This window comes from Macaca thibetana, chromosome X (genome assembly GCF_024542745.1).
Source record: "Macaca thibetana thibetana isolate TM-01 chromosome X, ASM2454274v1, whole genome shotgun sequence".
NCBI classification, from domain to species: domain Eukaryota; kingdom Metazoa; phylum Chordata; class Mammalia; order Primates; family Cercopithecidae; genus Macaca; species Macaca thibetana.
In genome coordinates this window covers 9,148,917-9,163,937 of record NC_065598.1, presented here as the reverse complement: position 1 = coordinate 9,163,937, position 15,021 = coordinate 9,148,917, and the positions used below count along the sequence as shown (strand labels likewise).

Genomic DNA, 15,021 nt, shown 5'->3' with positions numbered 1-15,021 from the left:
GAAGCTCTGGATTTGGCTATGTGCACCGTTTCCCTTTGCCAATGTTGCACTAAATTCTTGTGCTGTTAGAAATCTTAGCTGTGAGTATGTTGAGTCCTGGGGGTCCTTGCAGCAAACCACCAATCCTGGGAGTGGTTTCGGGGAGCCCCCAAAACAGCATCCCTTTAGAACAGCAAGAGAAAGGAGCCTGCCCTGCTTCTGTGGCTGGCTCACTGCTGGGTTTCAGAGCTCTGAGCAGGTGGGTGCCGAGGACACCTCTATCTTGCAAACCTTAAGAGCAATCAATGCTTGCCACAAAATGGGTCTCCTTCTGACCAGTGAGGCCCCCTGGGCTCCATACTCTGTGCATTCAGTTACTTTAAGGGGCATTTCAGGATCTCATCCTGTCACCTAGGCTGGAATGCAGTGGTGCAATCACAGCTCACTGCAACCTTGATTTCCTGGCTCAAGCAATCCTCCTGCCTCAGCCTCCTGGGTAGCTAAAACTAGAGGTGTGTACAACACCTGACTAATGTTTTATATTTTTTGTAGAAACGGGGTCTTGCTTTGTTGCCCAGGCTGGTCTAGAACTCCTGGGCTCAAGTGACCCTCCTGTCTCAGCCTCCCGAAGTGCTGGAATTACAGGCATCAGCCATAGTGCCAAGCCTAACTTTGGATTATTATTAGTTTTTAAGACGGGGTCTCTGGCTCTGTTGCCAGGATGGAGTGCAGTGGTGCAATCTTGGCTCACCGCAAACTCCATCTCCTGGGCTCCAGCCATCCTCCTAACTCAACCTCCTGAGTAGCTGGGACTATAGGTGTGGACCACCGTGCCTGGCTAATTATTGTATTTTTTGTAGTGATGGGTTTTGCCATGTTGCCCAGGCTGGTCTTGAACTCCTGAGCTCATATAATCCACCTGCTTTGGCTTCCCAAAGTGCTGGGATTACAGGCGTAAGCCACTGGGCTCAACCTGAATTATTATTTTTGAATTACAAAAAAACAAACAAAAAAACAAAAAAACTCACCCGAATGAAAAGGAAACTGCTGTTTGGCTTCTCCTGTGTGGGCATCCCAAATTATTGTTGTCTGTGCTCCGCAAACAAAGGAAAAAGTTAGTAACTATTCCCGCAGTTTTCTCTGGAAACATTTATCATACAAGAAAAGACAGTGAGCCCTTCTCCTTATAAACCCACACTGTCCAACAGAGATAGAGAGTGAGCCTTACGGGCTCGTTTCAATTTTCTAGGATCCACATTAAGAAGAAAGAAACTGGTAAAATTCGTTAGCAATCTATTATGTTTAACTCCAGTATGCCCCTAAATATTACCATTTCAACATGTAATCAGTATCAAAACCTTGCTGGGATATTTGCCTTCTTTTTCTCGCATACCACATCATTAAAATACAGCATGTTTCAAACTTAGCAATCTGGATGGCCATGCTTGATGAAGCCATCAGCCACATATGCTGGCATCTCCCTTAACTCATTTATGCCTGAGGTTGCAATTTTTTGAATTCTTGCAATCAGACCTTGGCAATGACCCTGAGCAGTAGGATATAAATAACTCCCACATGCTTAGCATTCCGATAATGGAACACTAGGCATAAATGGGCTTAAGGACAGAGCATCCCTAACGAATACTTGCAAGAACTACCAAAATTGGTAGGAATTCCTCCTCATCCCCAAATGCCAAAAAATGTTGAAAAACCTGGAACAAAGCATCTCTAAAGATCTTTGTGGCATTTTTCCAAGTGAAGGGCTGCAGAAACAAGCATTTCTAAAAATGCCTCTGCCCATCCCTCCATGAACCGGGGACACTAGACATGGCAGAGCCACTGGCTTGCACTGGGGCCAGGCACCAATGTATTGGTCTAACAGTTAAGTAGAAAGGTGAGTTCTCCCTCGGAAAACAAAGGAAATCATGAATTTTTATTAATTTACTCATGCTAGGAAGATACTTAGAAAACCAGCTCAATGAATAGCATTGGAGTTACATCTTCATCAACTGGAATTTTCAACTTAATTGGAAATTTTACACCTCTCTGTTAGTGACACTCAGTCAAGATTTTGCTTTAAAAAGAAAGAGTTCTATTTTGTGTTGACTGTGGACATTTTCAGAGGAAAGCAAGCAGTGAGTCTCTCTGAAACTTGGTACTCCTGGGTTTTGGATCAGTCCTAGACCAATTAACATTTCTTTGTTGGGGTGTAACTCTTCTTAATTTAGCCACGCAAAAACAAATCTAACACTGCAGAGAATATATAAACTCTTTCACAGTTCTGATACCATTTCACATATGACATCAGTGACTGGGTCTCTTAGTTGATGTTAAATATGCATTGGACAAAAGAAAACAGTTATGCAAACATTTGAAGAATGTGACACACATTTTAGTCACTCTGTGTTGGTCAATACCAGCATCCCCTAAGTTACATTTTCTCCCCGAGTGTTATGTACAAGGACATTATTTTCACTCCTGCTGTGGTTGACTAAGTAATGATAGTGGATCGCACCCAGCCCAAGAGACTAACATAATTCCACATACGCATTTTCACTGATCACATAGTCCATCACCTGGTGGAGTTAAGACTGATAATCAGTGAGAAAAACAATCACGAATGTTAACAGTCTCCAGGTAGGAAGGAGGCCGGCTATTTAACAAACAGAATTTTTTGTTAAATTTAGAATTCTACGGAAGTTAAAGGGCAGTAGTTACCGGTGACCAGGGCCTGAGTTCCCATCCCTCTGCACTCTGCACCAGCTGTGTGTCCCTAGGCAAATTAATAACCCTCTCTGGGCCTCCAGTTCATCTTCTATAGAATGGGAGTGATCCTACTTGTGCCTGTCTCCTATCTTGGCAGTACTGGATGGGTTAACACACGCAGTAGTGAAGTGCTTGATAAAGAAAAATGCTGTCATTTTCATGAGTTATTTTAATAACTCAAGCAGCAATTACTGAGAGCCTACTGAATGCACAGCAAAGTGCTGCATATGCATGTTACTTGAATTAGAACATCTTGGCAAAAATCCGATAGTAGCTACATAAGAACGTTTATGTGTCAACCACAGCAACTCGGCTTTTAAAATATCATAAACCAGGCTACTAAGTCTGAAAGAAAGGTTTTTTGGCTTAAAAGAGAGAGAGCAATTATGAATGAATGATTTGTTGACCTAGTTATACCCTAGTGCAGGACTTCGCAAACTTTTTCTGTTAAGGGCCAGGTAGCAGGAATTTCAGGCTTTGAGGGCCATCCGGTCTCCCTTGCAACTGCTCATCTCTGCCACTGTAGCATGAAAGCAACCATGGAGAAGTCTCAACAAAGGGGTGTGGTTGTGTCCCAATACAACTTTATTTAAATTAAAAAATCAGGCGAGGAGCCAGGCTTGGCCTGTGTGACAGTTTGCCAAATGCAATTATTTAATTTAGCAATTTCTCCAAAAGTGGGATGATGTTCAGAGGTCAAGTCTATCATTTTATTTATTTGTTTATTTATTTGAGACAAAGTTTTGCTCTTCTTGCCCAGGCTGGAGTGCAATGGCGCGATCTTGGCTCACCGCAACCTCCACATCCCGGGTTCAAATGATTCTCCTGCCTCAGCCTCCTGAGTAGCTGGGATTACAGGCGTGCACCACCACACCCGACTAATTTTGTATTTTTAGTAGAGACGGGGTTTCTCCATGTTGGTCAGGCTGGTCTCGAACTCCCGACCTCAGGTGATCTGCCTGCCTTGGCCTCCCAAAGTGCTGGGATTACAGGCATGAGCCACCGCGCCCAGCCAAGTCTATCATTTTATAATAACTTTCAGAACTAGAAAGAATAGAAAGCTCTGACTTAGTCAGGTTTTTTTGTTTTGTTTTGTTTTGTTTTTTTTGAGACAGAGTCTCACTCTTCTTCCAGATCCAGGCTGGAGTGCAGAGATGCAATCTCGGCTCACTGCAACCTCCTCTGCCTCCCTGGTTCAAGAGATTCTCAAGCCTCAGTCTCCAAGTGTCTGGGATTACAGGTGCCTGGCACCACGCCCGGCTAAGTTTTGCATTTTTAGTAGAGGCTGGGTTTCACCATGTTGGCCAGGCTGGTCTCGAACTTCAAGACTTAGTAAGTTTTCAAGTTATCCTGAAATCATCACAAAATGCAAAGCTTTGTGGAGGCCCGGGCATCCAGTATTCAGGCAATGTTTCCATTTGTTGTAGAAACACAAATTGATGTGAAAACACATCTTTTTTTTTTTTTTTTCAATTCTAGATAATATGCTTCTTTTCCAAAGCAATTCCTGCTGAGTCTCGGGAACGCACAACTGTTCCACGAAGGCTGTCTGGGGTCATGACTCCAGCCAGCCCTGTCGCTGGACAAGTGAGGGAAGTGAAATGCAGAGAGGCTGAGGTTTCTGGCTGAATCAGACTCAGGCCCGGGATGAAGTCTGCATCTCCTTACTCTTTGCCCTTGGGTTCCCACCCCATCGATGGCTCTTAAATGCACCTGGAGTTAACGCCACCGTGTATCCCTGCAGCCCTGCCCAGGTGCAGAGCAAGCCAATTCTAAACTGACTCTGTGGGCCATCCGGAGAGTGTGCCCTTGTAGCCAGGTTGCTTGACTGCTGCTCAGAGAAATCTGCAGTCTATGGTGGGAAGCAGCAGTTTATCAAACGAGGAAAGCCGAAGCCTGAAGCACACACACAGCCTGTGCCACTCGCCCCTCAGCGGGTGAAAGTTCACGCGGGGCACACCCCATACCACATGGCTCCTTTCGGCAACTGACAAATGCAATGTGGAGATTTTCCTCTCTCTACCACTGAACCATGTACCTCAAATAAAGGGAAGCTTTGCACAAGGGTCTGCAGGACAGAATATATTAAGAGATGATGTGCTACAAATTAACAGAAAGATCAAAACCACAAAAACAAAGCCTAAACAAATCCTTTTCGTTTCTTAAGGGGAAGCACAAAGCCTAAGAGTTCCAGGAAACCACGATGGTATTTTGAGATTAAAAATATATAACCACCTGTGGATCAAAGGGATATATTTTAAGCTAATACTCACTTTGTCTACACCAGCACTCAAAATGTAATTCCCCTTTCTGTTCCATTTCAAGGCAAAGATGGGGCCTTTATGTTGGCCTAAGGTGCTGGCCAGGTTACCTGTTAGTAAAAACAAACATGTTGACTTCAATGTCACGGTCTGTTCACTCAAGGGTTAAGTTTGGCAACTCCTCTTACCCGACCTCAGCACGAGGGACACACAACTCACCATCTTCCGTCCATATTCTTGCAAAACCGTCATATGAACCTGTAGCCAAGAGTGTTCCATTGGTCTGAGGGCCAGAAAGAGACAGAAACACACAAAAACAACTTAGGAGTGGCAGCACCAAACAGCTCCAAGAGCCTCTCCCAGGAGCCCGCTACACTGGAACCATTTGCCACTGTGTGTTCCTTAATGACAGAATTGAAAATACCATGCTGAAAGGTATCGCGAAACCTTGCAGAAAATAAAAAGCAGCCAAACCGTGTGCATCCCATGTGTCAACGCACAGGATACCTGGTGCTGAAATCCCAAGGTGGAGAGTCACCTTTCCTGGGCTGCACGTCGTATCTCTCCAGGAGAACTACCTCGGGGCTCCCGGCCTACCTTCCCACCGTGAGGCCACAGGCTCATTTTGCTATGGCATGCTCACATGCAAAGATACGGCTACCGAACACACAGCTCGCTGCCTGCCAAATGCAGCCTTGTCAATACCTCTTAGAAGCCAAGACTGGCCGGGGGCAGTGGCTCACGCCTGTAATCCCAGCACTTTGGGAGGCTGAGGCAGGAGGATCACATTGGGTCAGGAGTACGAGAGCAGCCTGGCTGACATGGTGAAACCCCATCTCCACTAAAAATACAAAAATTAGCCAGGTGTGGTGGCGCGAGCCTGTTAACCCCAGCTATTTGGGAAGCTGAGGACAAGAGAATCGCTTGAACCCAGGAGGCCGAAGTTGCAGTGAGCTGAGATCACACCACTGCATTCCAGTCTGGGCAACAGAGCAAGACTCTGTCTCAAAAAAAGAAAACCCACACAAAAAAAGAAGCCAAGAGCACCTCTCTGGCAGCCCATTAGAGTGGGGCTGAGCACACGGGACCACCTGCCTCCTATGTCTGCATGAGCTCCATGGCTGCAGTCCTCCCCTGGTGGCTGGCTGATTTTACCAATTTCAAAGTGCCCAGGGGGTGGAAGACGCTTACATTCCAGTCCAGTGAGGTGACATCTTTGTTACTTGGGACATCGTGGCCCCCTTCTCGTATACAGTGCCTCAACACGAGCTGGGTGGAGCCCCCGTTGCTATTCTCATTCAGGTTCCATATCCTTGCAGTTGAGTCTCCGGATCTGCAGAATAAAAACACAGGAGCCTCTGGCGTTTGGTTCAAACGGGATAAGAAGCTCTCCACAGCTTACTCTCTGGCCAGATGGCATTTTCAGCACGTGCTCTTCTGTCTTTTTCATACCTCTGGATCCCTGTTTCCCTCCTTGCCATCTTTGCATTTGGTAATTTTAAATGCTGTTGTGTTCCTCATCACCACATGAAGAAAATGACTTGGAACGATGGCTTCTCCACAATATGAGACATGTAGAGAAATGGATCATAGAGCCACCCATTCCTCGGTCTGCCCACACTGGGGTAAGAAGGGGAGTGTGTGTTCCTTAAGGCAGAACTCCAGAGAAGCGCAAGAGCCTGCCATCTCCCATCTCCCCAACTTTGGAGCGCCCCCATCCTGACATCCTTACCCGGAAGCTAGCAAATCACTGACAGGATTCCAGGCACAAATGAACACCTCGGACTCATGGCCCCGAAGGACTGTGGCTTTGCTGGATGGAATGTCAACCTCTCCATCTATTTCCATTGGCTTCGCGTGATTATCTGTTACAGGAAACACAAAGAGACAAATGGCTTACCAATACAAGAGAAACACACTTAAAGGGCGCTTTTGTTTCCAGAAATATTTCTTTTTATGTACTAAGTAATACTACCTCTGATGATCCTTTTTCTTTTCTTTCTTTTTTTTGAGATGGAATCTTGCTCTGTTGCCCAGGCTGGAGGGCAGTGGCGCAATCTCGGCTCACTGCAACCTCCACCTCCCAGGTTCAAGCAATTCTCATGCCTCAGCCTCTCAAGCAGCTGGGATTACAGGCACCTGCCACCACACCTGGCTAATTTTTGTATTTTTAGTAGAGGCGGGGTTTCACCATGTTGCCAGGGTTGGTCTCAAACTCCTGGCCTCAAGTGATCCACCTACCCCAGTCTCCCAAAATGCTGGATTACAGGTGTGAGCCACCGCGCCCGGCCTACCTCTGATGATTCTAACGAAATCGTGGTTTTAGTGCAATTTAGTAAATATTTTAGGTTTCTTTATATTTTGACAGTCTCTAAATTTCATTGAGGAATAAAAACAATTTGCTAAGTGCAGGGGCTCACACCCAAAATCCCAGTGCCTCAGGAGGCTGAGGAGGGAGGATTGCTTGAGACCAGGAGTTCAACAGCAGCCTGGGCAACATAGCAAGACCCCATCTCTATTGAAAAAACAAAAAAAACAAAAAAAAATTAGCCAGGCATGGTGGTACACACCTGTAGTCCCAGCTACTCAGGAGGCTGAGGTGGGAGTATCCCTTGAGCCCATAAGGTTGAGGCTGTGTGAGCTATAATTGTGCCACTGCACACCAGCCTGGGTGATAGTTACTCTTTATAACTGGGGCCAGCTAACTACAGCCCATGATCCAAACCTAGTCCCTGGCTGCTTCTGCATAAATAAAGTGTGACTGGCACACAGCCGCTCCACATGTTTTCAAATTGCCTATGGCTACTGTTATGGGCCAAACTATGTCCCCCTAAAATTCATATCTTGAAGCCCCAATTTCCAGGACCTCAGAATGTGGCTGTATTTGGAGATAGGGCTTTCGAAAAGGTGAGCAGGGTAAAAGGAGGTCACAGGGGTGGGCCCTAACCCAATGGGACTGGTGTCCTTATGAGAAGAGGAGATCAGGACACAGACACAACCAGGGGAACGAGCAGGTGAAGACATGGAGAGAAGACAGTCTTTACACGCCAAGAGAGGCCTTGCGAAGTAACCAGCCCTGCCCACACCTTGATCTCAGTCCTCCAGCCTCCAGAACTGTGAAAGCAAATTCTTAAGCTGCCTGGTGTGTGGCCTTTTGTTATGGCAGCCTGAGCGGACTCTCACAGCGGCTTTTGCACTATGACAGACTTCAGCAGCCGTGGCACAGACTGCATGACCCTCAAAGCCTGGAACATTTACTGTCTGTCCCTGTAAAGAAAGTTTGCTAGCCCCTGGTTTATACTCCCGAGAAAGCAGCAATATAGCCTGATCATCAAACAATTAGCTATGGTTAACAATTTCACAATACGGAGAAACGGTGAGGAATTGAGCATGCTTCGTCATATGTCTTTCATAAAGGTGCTTTGGTAGAAAACCTGGGAAACAGAAGCAATGTGATATTAGGTTACCTGTCACTAAGTAAGGAGTGCTGTTTATGTAAAAAATAAAATGCCTGGTGGTCCTGCTTGGCTCGAGAAGCCTGATACAAAAGATTCAAACAACAATGGGACTCTTCAATGTTGGTGTTTCTTCCACGCTCTTAAAGTGCCATCTGGCTGGAAGAGAGGAGAAACATCTTTCTGTGTGTGGCAGATCCACTGTCCCTGGCAATGGCAAGAGGGAAGCTGGCAACTTAGCCAGCCACGCAGTGGCTGGGGGCCTGGTAACTCCAGGCAGGCATGGCAGCCAGTATTTTCACTCTTATCAAAATGCGGCTTTCCAACGCTCCTGTCTCCACAGATTGGGCTGTGGGTCAGGCACGAGATGTGGGGTATGAGAACGGGGTTGGGGTGGCTGTTCCAAAATTTCAACCAGGGTGAACTGGTCACATGCACAGAGGAGGGGGGCCAGACTCTTCTTTTCCTGCCCCACAATTGTGGGACCTTATCAATAAAAGGCTGGTGACAGGTTTTTTTCCTTTTACCTGAGGCAGGTGGCCTTTCCGTCGCCCTATTGCACTAGAAACGTTATTAACAATCTGTGAACCTTCCATTAAATGCTGGATCTGATTCTCCAGGGAATTTGTTAGCTGGTGCCTGTGGATGGTAACTTGTCACAGGGCTTGGCTTGGGCTGCAGCCTCATCAGAGGCATCCGGCTGGCTCTCTACACACCAGGAAGTTGTGGAGCCAAGACATACCAGGTTTAAGACACCAGCATCATAGTCAGCTCGATTTCAAATAAGGAGGAACACACACACATACACTACACCATGCACAGGCACGTACGCACGCACACACATGCACGCACGCATGCACACACAGGCACATGCACATACACTACACCATGCACAGGTACAGGTGCGTGCACACACACGCATACACACAAATGCGCGCACACACGCGCACACGCACGCGTGCACACACGCACAGGCATATACACATGCAGATATACACATGTACAACATACATATGCACACACGCATACCCGCGCATGCGAGTACACGCACACACACGGTGCGCCATGCACGGTGCATATGCTTGCTCTGAACTTGCGCCCTGAAGTGGCGTCCCTACGGGTGTATAGAGCAGTAGGTCTAAGTGGAGCAAATTTTCTGGGTAGAAATTTGGGCGCTCTGTCTGACTTGCCACATACTCATGGGCAATCACCTAACAGGGACTGATGTCCTGGGGTTTTGCAAAGACCAAATAAGCTAGCCAGGCGCGGTGGCTCAAGCCTGTAATCCCAGCACTTTGGGAGGCCGAGACGGGCGGATCACAAGGTCAGGAGATCGAGACCATCCTGGCTAACACGGTGAAACCCCGTCTCTACTAAAAAAACACAAAAAAACTAGCTGGGTGAGGTGGCAGGCACCTGTAGTCCCAGCTATTCGGGAGGCTGAGGCAGGAGAATGGCGTAAACCCAGGAGGCGGAGCTTGCAGTGAGCCAAGATCCGGCCACTCACTCCAGCCTGGGCGACAGAGCGAGACTCCATCTCAAAAAAAAAAAAAAGAAAAAAAGACCGAATAAGCCTATGTCTAGTGTCTGGGGCCCGGTGCCCTTGGCAGGAACCCCAAGCTCAATAATTATACCATAATTTGGCCAAAACCCCTCAGCATGGAAAGTTGGAGGCTGAGACTAAATATGTCCATGAATGAAACACTGTTGTTTATCATGGGCAATAATCATGTGTTACACAAGAGTTCTCAGATCAGCAATGCAGCACCATTTCCTAAAGTTGAAGATGATGGTAAAGAAGGTCAGGTCCAAGGGCTGTGATGGAAAAAATGGAATGGGAAGTTCTTCTGGTCAGATCGTAAGCAAACACTAGAGAGCAGCTTCTGAGACATTTATAGCAGGGAGGATTTTAAGAAGGCATTCGGATTCGCCCAAGAAGAAAACAATGAACCCAGAGAGGCCCACGGAACTCCCAGAGCCCCTGCACTCACTGACTGAATGTGCTCTGTTCTCTTCCCCATTCACCGTGGCCTCTCTGTTCTTCGATGGATTTTGCTGGGAAACGCTGGCTGAGGTCGTGGCGGCAGCGGCCGCTGCCGCCGCACTGGCTTGCTGCTGAGCGAGCTTCTCTCGGAATGCCTGCTGCCGCGTCTGCACCACGTCAGGCATCACAGCATCTATCAGTGACAGGGACTCTATGGGGCGGCCGTCGAACACTGTGCCATCCTGGGGAAGCAAGCCAAGGTACAGCTGTCAGCTCACGTGGGTGAGGGCTCTGGGAAAGGACTCTGCTCTCTGGGCAGGAGAAGCACAGGGAAGTGGGGCATAAACAGCTGGCTCCCAGCAACCAGGGCGCCACGGGGGAAGCAGCATGGACCTGGAGCCTGGAAGCCTGGGGTGAAGGGATCCCATGGTGGGCAGGGGGGCAGGGAAGGGGACATGACAAACTGTTGGTAAGAACTAAGTGTGACAGTTGTTCTGAGTGTCAAACCCAATTGGGACACTGAGGACAAAAAGGCCATTTATTCTTGACAAAAAGTGCTATCCCTGATGGCATGATTCTCAATGTGGGGGGAGGGAGTGGTGACTGTGACTCCTTGCGGGGCATTAGGCAACATCTGGAGACTTTTTTGGCTGTTACAACTAAGGGAGGAGAGGTGCTCCTGGCATCTGGTGGGTGGAACCCAGGGATGCTGCTCAACATCCAACAGTGCCCGGGATGGCCCCACCACAGAGAAACATGCAGCCCCAAATACTGAGTGCCGCGGTGGAGAAGCCCTGCCCAGGTGCTATCGCGAGTGTGCAAAATCTCTGCAGATGACCATCCATTATATGGGAGGATGACGCTTCAGAAGCAGGGCCCAAATGAGATGCCCACAGCATTTAGGCCTGGATTCTGGGTCCCTCTGTCCATGGGATTTAATAAAATAAGCACTTGCTGCAACCTGAAATGACTCCTTGGGTTCAGAGTTAGACTAACTAGAGCCGGGACACAATTGACATCATTTTGTTTTGATTCACGTTTTTTTGACCATCCTTTGATTCTCTGATTTCCATTTACCACGAAAAACTTTCCATACACGTTTACAAATACAGCAGGAGGTTCTTTCCTCGTGAAGCATGCCAAATATTCAAATCAGGTGAACCTCAATACACCTTGGGGGTGTATCTGGATGTGCAAACACATGTTTATATGCTCTGAACCTGAATTACTTCAGAAATGAGGAAGAACTGAAAGGCTCAGGTTTCAGCTGAAGAATAACTAAATGAAACATCACTCCAGATGATTTCTGATTACAAGACAATATTCAAAATAAAAAAACCAATACAACCTATGTAAAGAACTAGCTGCATCACCACCTCAGGCACTCTTGGCCCTTGATTCTGGCCATGGGGTGGGCAATGGTGACCGATGGGTCCAGATGCTCCCACACCCCCTTCCTCCTTCATATGTTCACACCCAAACGAACAAGCACATGACAAAACATAGTAACTGTCCAAGGTAGTAACAACATGTCCTCATTTAAACTCCGTGGGCACACTGTCTCTTTTTTCCCTTGGAGACAGAGTCTCGCTCTGTCATTCAGGCTGAAGTGCAGGGGCACAGTCATGGCTCACTGCAGCCTCAAACTCCTGGATCAAACTGATCTTCCTGCCTTAGCCTCCTGAATAGCTGGGATTACAAGCATGTGCCACTGCACCTGGCTAATTTTTTTTTTTTTTGTAGAGATAGGGTCTCATTATATTGGCCAGGCAGGTCTAGAACTTCTGGCGTCAGGCAACCCTCCCGCCTTGGCCTCCCAAAGTGCTGGGATTACAGATGTGAGCTACCGCCCCTGGCGTGTCTCACTTTTTAATGATTAGAAACCATTGTGATGAATGCGACGGTTTTTCATTAGCCCCTAGAGTGCTAGAATCTGGAGTACCAAGGAAAGGAAACGAAGGCTTCTCAACAGATGAGAGGTAGAAGGCAATGAGCACAGAAAAACAGAGTCACAGCCGCCTTGAGATCCGAGGGCTGGCTGGACCTTGGGGACAAGTCCTCTTAGACACACACGTGTGTGTGTGTTTTGCAGTGAAGACACTAGACGGGGCCAGAAGGAGTCAGCGGAAGATCCCGGGTACCCAGTGTGAAGGGGTTTGCCAGGGAAACAGGAGCACAAGAGAGGAAGAAACACCGGAATTTCTAAAGCCACAGCTTTGCGAAAAATGGCAGGCAAAAGTGCAAGAAAGAAAACAGGGACTGTGCACAGTGGCTCTCGCCTGTACTCCCAGCACTTTGGGAGGCCAAGGCGGGAGGATCGCTTGAGCCCAGGAGTTCAAGACCAGCAAGACATCATCTCTACAAAAAATAAAATTATCTGGATGTGGTGGTGTGTGCCTATAAGTCCCAGCTGCTCAGGAGGCTAAGGCAGGAGGATCTTTTGAGCCAGGAGGTTGAGGCTGCAGTGAGCTATAACCGGACCACTGTACTGCCACCTGGGTGACGGAGAGAGACCCTGTCTCAAAAAAAAAAAAAAAAAAAAAAAAAAAAGGAAAAGAAAAAGAAAACAGGATATATTACTTTGTGATTTTCTAAAAGAGTTATTTAAAAGGTAAAGAGAAACCAGTGTAACCTGCTGTGAAGGAGAAGGGTTTGTAAGGGCAAGACCAGTTCCCAGAAAGATGGGACAAAGGGAATCCTGGAAGAACGTGACTGCCAGGTGGGATGGATCACTGTACATTATGGAAAATTCAGTAGAATCACACGCCTGGGTCAGAGTAGGAGAAAGGGGGCAGAGGGAGGAAGCTGCAGGGGATTGAGAAATCAGGAACCGGGACTGTCTGTGGGCCCAGTGCTTTGGGAGGCTGAGGCAGGAGGATCACTTGAGCCCAGGAGGTTGAGGCTGCGGTAAGCCATGATTGTGCCACTGCACCCTAGCCTGGGCAACACTGTGAGACTCGGTCTCTAAAAATAAAATAGGGACTCAGGTGAAGGTGGCAAGAAAGTTTGTGGATCCCATTATTCCCCAGAAGTCATGAGGATCTTCACTGTAGAATCATGAGACCAGAATAGGAGGGGACAAGAGAGGGTGAGGTGTGTGGTTTAAAACCAAAACTGGTATAAAATTGGCACAACTGCTCACTGTGGACTAATCTAAAAAGTGGGAGGGGTTCCAAGCCAAGTGCACAATTTTAATGTGCGTTTATTTTTCCATCCTCCTACCCCATCTGCTCTACAACGAGCCCAGTAATGAAAGCATCCCTTGAGATCCTCGTTAACACAAGAGCCATCACCTCTCTGCCCTGACGCAGCCTCTGGTGATGCCCTCTGTTGGGTTCCACTGAAATACAGATTCCACCTGACCATGTGTGGGGCCCCTCTCTAACCAACCTGCTCCAGGAAATCAAGAAGAGAGAGCAAGTCTGTGTCAGTGCAAGGCAAACGTCCACTCCGAAGCCCAGAGCAGCTGAAGATGTGCGGCATCTTTTTCGGATGTGGCAGTGTAAGTGTTTACATCAGTTAACAGCCAGTGATTCTACATTTAAGTCAAAAACACGGAGCCATGTGGGAGGGGCACTGGAAGCTTGCTGCTGTGTATCCACACAACCGGTATGAACACAAGGTGGGAAAAAACCCAACTTCCTTTCTTCTTCTTATCTCTAAAATTAATTTTAGAGATAGAGTCTCACTGTGTTGCCCAGGCTGGAGTGTACTGGCGCAATTATGGCTCACTGCAGCCTCAACCTCTCAGGCTTGAGTGATCTGATCCTCTCACCTCAGCCTCCTGAGAGCTGGGGCTACAGGTGCATACAATCACACCGGGCTAATTTTTAAATTTTTTTTTTTGTAGAAATGCTGTTTTACCATGTTGTCCAGGCTGGTCTCAAACTCCTGGGATCAAGCAGACTTCCTGCCTCGGCCTCCCAAAGTCCTGGGATTACAGGAATGAGCCACTGCACCCTGCCGCGGAATTAATCCCAAATGCCTGAGGGAAATGCATGTTAGCTTCCAATGTGTTCCAAGCTCTTGTAGCTTCCCAGGGCTCTGCTGTTTGGGGGCCGGGCCCAGCAGCTACGTACCTCGTTGATACTGATCTCGGCCTCTACATACTGCAGGCCCTTCTGGAGAATGGAGATGAGGGCGGCCGGTGGCACCAGCGTCCCATTGATGTTGGACTGGCTGATGTGGCTCTCAATCCCAAATGTGAAAGCCGAGTGGGAAAAACCTGCAGCAAGAGGGGAAAGCCGAGGTTGAGTGAGACCCGAATTGAAGGAGGGAGGAGGTGCAGCCATTGAGATCTGAAGGTGGCCCGCGGACTTCAAACACACTTAATTTGCAGGGACAGACACGGCTGTAGAATGCCCAGGAATGCTTCTGATTCAGGTTCAGTAAGGTGGGAAAGGGCAGGGAGAGAGGGAGGGACTTCAGACCCAGGAAGACCAGGATTGGTATGTGATGAAACAAGGACCTCTAATGGTAAAACCGTTTCAGTGTTATTAAGAACAAAGCAGAACAGACAATAGTTTGCCCTGCATGCCCCAGTTGGACATTTCTGTTACTGAAATTCGGCTCCAGG

General features: G+C 47.8%; 1 protein-coding gene across 7 annotated transcripts in view; it reads right to left on the bottom strand.

Annotated features, from left to right (window-relative positions):
* The window catches only part of TBL1X (transducin beta like 1 X-linked), a 258,194-nt gene that overhangs the window by 20,812 nt on the left and 222,361 nt on the right, over positions 1–15,021 (bottom strand). For all 7 annotated transcript variants that reach the window (XM_050776585.1, XM_050776584.1, XM_050776589.1 and 4 more), the window contains 7 exons: positions 14,525–14,670; positions 10,453–10,687; positions 6,739–6,871; positions 6,198–6,339; positions 5,226–5,289; positions 5,019–5,116; positions 1,008–1,068 (listed from right to left, as the gene is read on the bottom strand). In XM_050776585.1, the coding sequence (XP_050632542.1) occupies positions 1,008–1,068; positions 5,019–5,116; positions 5,226–5,289; positions 6,198–6,339; positions 6,739–6,871; positions 10,453–10,687; positions 14,525–14,670 (879 nt within the window). The remainder of the gene's footprint in view (positions 1–1,007; positions 1,069–5,018; positions 5,117–5,225; positions 5,290–6,197; positions 6,340–6,738; positions 6,872–10,452; positions 10,688–14,524; positions 14,671–15,021) is intronic.